Source organism: Eupeodes corollae, unplaced genomic scaffold, assembly GCF_945859685.1.
Source record: "Eupeodes corollae unplaced genomic scaffold, idEupCoro1.1 scaffold_1104, whole genome shotgun sequence".
In the NCBI taxonomy this organism is placed as follows: domain Eukaryota; kingdom Metazoa; phylum Arthropoda; class Insecta; order Diptera; family Syrphidae; genus Eupeodes; species Eupeodes corollae.
The window spans coordinates 7,911-11,076 of NW_026605525.1; the positions used below are offsets into that span (position 1 = coordinate 7,911).

Here is a 3,166-nt window from a genome sequence, read left to right on the forward strand (position 1 = left end):
CGATGAGAATCCTTATTGATTACTCTTATCACTGAGTTACACTTACATTTCAAAGAAACTGAAAACTGAACAAATTTTCTTGTCTCTTGTTGACGAAAATTTTCGAGTTTTCTGAACAAATGTGAGCACCCTTTCTGAACTGACTAACATCTATAGCACTGTTTTTCTTATAACTTATAGAGCTCTAAAACTTGAGCATGACTCACGTTTATGGTCTGTTTTTGTAGTAATTTACTTTGGACAGTATTTAAAAACAATTCGTGACACAAGGTAAGGTTAAAGTGGCTGTCCGTGATGGAATAGGACACACTTAGGCCAGTTTAATGGCTCTTTGTGATAACAAATGAATCTTGAGGCTTGAGAGCGATCCGCTTATACATAGGCAAGCTGAACGTTGGACTTTATTTAATTTGTCGCGGTTAATAGCTTTCACTAAAGCAGTCCACCATACTGCCACACCGTAAATTAAAGTCGGTCTGGTTAGCGATGTGTATAGCCAATGCGTGATTCTGGGTTGTAAGCCCTATTTATTACCAATAGCTTTTTTGCAAGAAAAGCGATCTACATTTGCTTTTTTGACTCTTTTTTGTATATTGTGTTTCAAATTTAGTTTTTTGTCTTAAAGAAGACCGAGGTACTTAGCCTCTAAGAATTTGTATTGAATTCCCTTAAGATAGGAGGGCTTAACAAATGTAATTTTGTATCTCCTCTTAAATAGAACTTAATTAGTTTTGTGTGGGTTAACACCTAGTGCACACCGATCAGCCCAAAGTATTAGTCAGTCTTAGGAATTTTGTAAGAGTTCTTTTTAGTTGTGTAGATGCTTTCCTGAAACCACTATAGCAACGTCATCCGCTGCATAAGCAATCACTCTGAAACCCTCCGTATCCAGACTAGTCAGGATTTCACTCACCACTTAGTTCCAGAGATATTACAAAGAATCAATCATTAATTTAGAAAATCATGTCGTTCAGCGCCTTTTTCTTTTCATACAAAATTGATCCGGACCTGTCATCTTTTTTCATACCATCACAATATGGCAGAGGATAGACAGTGTTCATGAACAAAGATGAAACAATTTTGTATTGAGTGCAAAACAAAAAAAAAACAACAAAATAAAAAAAAAAAACAAGAATAAGGAACAAAATGATAAACTCCTTGGCAGAAGAAGGAACGACTTTTATAGTCCTTGTTTTTATTTATCTGTTGCACCTCTTGCAAACGATGAAAACTCTCGCACTCATTCAAAAACAGCAACAACAACAACAATGACAATATACAGATATACAAATACTTTTCTATACTATAAAGTATACAACTCACCTGAGGGCTAACCTGGAACTGTTGCATAGGGTATGCGACAACACCAGTTGCCTGCGGCAGAGCACTGCCAACTCCTTGTGCTATTTGTGGTGCTGTTGCACCTGGTATTTGCGCTTGAGGGGGTACGCTTTGCCAGGCTCCAGGTATTTGCACTCCCATTCTGTAAAAATAATAACAACAAAAAAAAAACAACAATGTAGAACACAATGAAACATGAGAATAAGAAGCAAAAGAAAAAGGAGGGTTTATTAGGGGGAGTGAAGGATTGAAAATATGCATAGGAATAGGATAATATACGAAGAGGTACTATTGAGACTGTAGAACAATGCACATAACTACGAGGACTTTATGTAGGCCTCTATGCAGTTTATCCACTTACCCCATATATCCTTGCTGATAGCCGGCAAATTGACTGTAGGCATAACCCTGCATTCCTTGCAAGAATTGTCCCGCTTGCAAGGCATTTGTTGGAGCTGGGGCTGCTGCTGGATATGTTGGTGCAGAGGGATACCAATAGCCAGCCACTTGCTGGCCATAAGCTGCTGCAGCTGCCGCTGTTCCAAATGGGAAACCTGCTTGACTTAAAGCTTGGCTGGCAATAGATGGAACATTGTTTGGGTCACCACTTTCCTTGCCCCACGCACATTTGACTGGTTGCGAGTTAATTTCAGAATTGTGAACGGCAACAATGGCATGGGTGGCTGCTTCTTTTGTAGAAAATCTGTAAAGATGCGGAAATTTTAAATTATAGAAAAAAATAGCTATGCAAAGTTTTTGTTTAAGTTTAAAGGTTTTTCGTCTTTTTGATGAAATTTATTGATATATTTCGGTCTTATAAAATTTTCTATACAATCGTTTTATGTGAATAATTAAAATTGACTCAGTATAACGGTTTTGAAAATCATTTTCAGTAAATAATTGTTCTTCCATGCTTAATGTAGATGCTAGAGATATTAAGACCAGTCGCTAAGAATGATTAAGGAATGATAAACAGATAATTAGCCACTACGCTGTGATAGCATTCAAACGGGTGGCTTAAGTCTATTCCTCGAAGTCGAAAGGTATTTTAAGAGCCAAAAATATACTCAAAGTACAAACTGTTCTCGAGAATTCTATCCTTTTGGAACTTAAAAGTACAGCAAGTTAGAGATTTCATATATAGTGGTAAATTCAATCCAGAGTTTCTCTATAAGCTTCGATAGAAGAATACTGCGCAGTTCATGCCATTAAAGTACACTTACGTGGCGAAGATGTTTTGGGTAACCATGGATTCAGATCTTTAAATACGTAAGAAAATCCTTATGTAAACGAGTGTAAATGTGACAAAAAAGTTAAGTGGGTTATCTGGTAGCAGAAAACATGTTTTTATAAAAAAAACATTTGTAGTTTTTTAACTAGCTAAATTTGGATGTCGAAAAGATGTTTCTCTCATAAGCCTGGACTATGTTGCATTGATAACGTTTTTATATAATCCCAATCTGTTGTTTAGTGGTTCATCCCAAGACAAAATTTAGTAGAAAACTATGCCTATAATTCGAAATATTACTACTTCAGATTTTTCAAAAAAATAACTTCAAGGTTTTCACTTATAGCAGCATGATCTTAAACCATAGATAATATTTTGTAAATTTAAGGGAATATCTGACAAGAGGTCACTGTAAAGCCCGTACAGTTCCCCACGTATGCAGACGGGACCAAAAATCACTCAAAGAAGAAGACGCTCTCATCTATCTTTGAAAGGTTTCAGGCCTCAGCGCCATAAATAAGACCCGGAATGATCGATGAAGTGTCTTATAGATGGTGACTTCAGATGCTCTAAGTACAAAGAAGCAGCGATTTGGAA

The 3,166-nt window shown here is 36.6% G+C and overlaps 1 protein-coding gene across 1 annotated transcript; it reads right to left on the reverse strand.

Annotated features, from left to right (window-relative positions):
- Positions 1 to 1,130: 1,130 nt before the first annotated feature.
- Positions 1,131 to 2,044, reverse strand: LOC129953532 (cytotoxic granule associated RNA binding protein TIA1-like; the record flags this gene model as incomplete). The annotated part of the gene is made up of 2 exons (XM_056066775.1): positions 1,131 to 1,483; positions 1,703 to 2,044. Coding segments are annotated over 2 exons (695 nt in total), but the record flags the coding sequence as incomplete, so codon positions are not given.
- Positions 2,045 to 3,166: the final 1,122 nt, after the last annotated feature.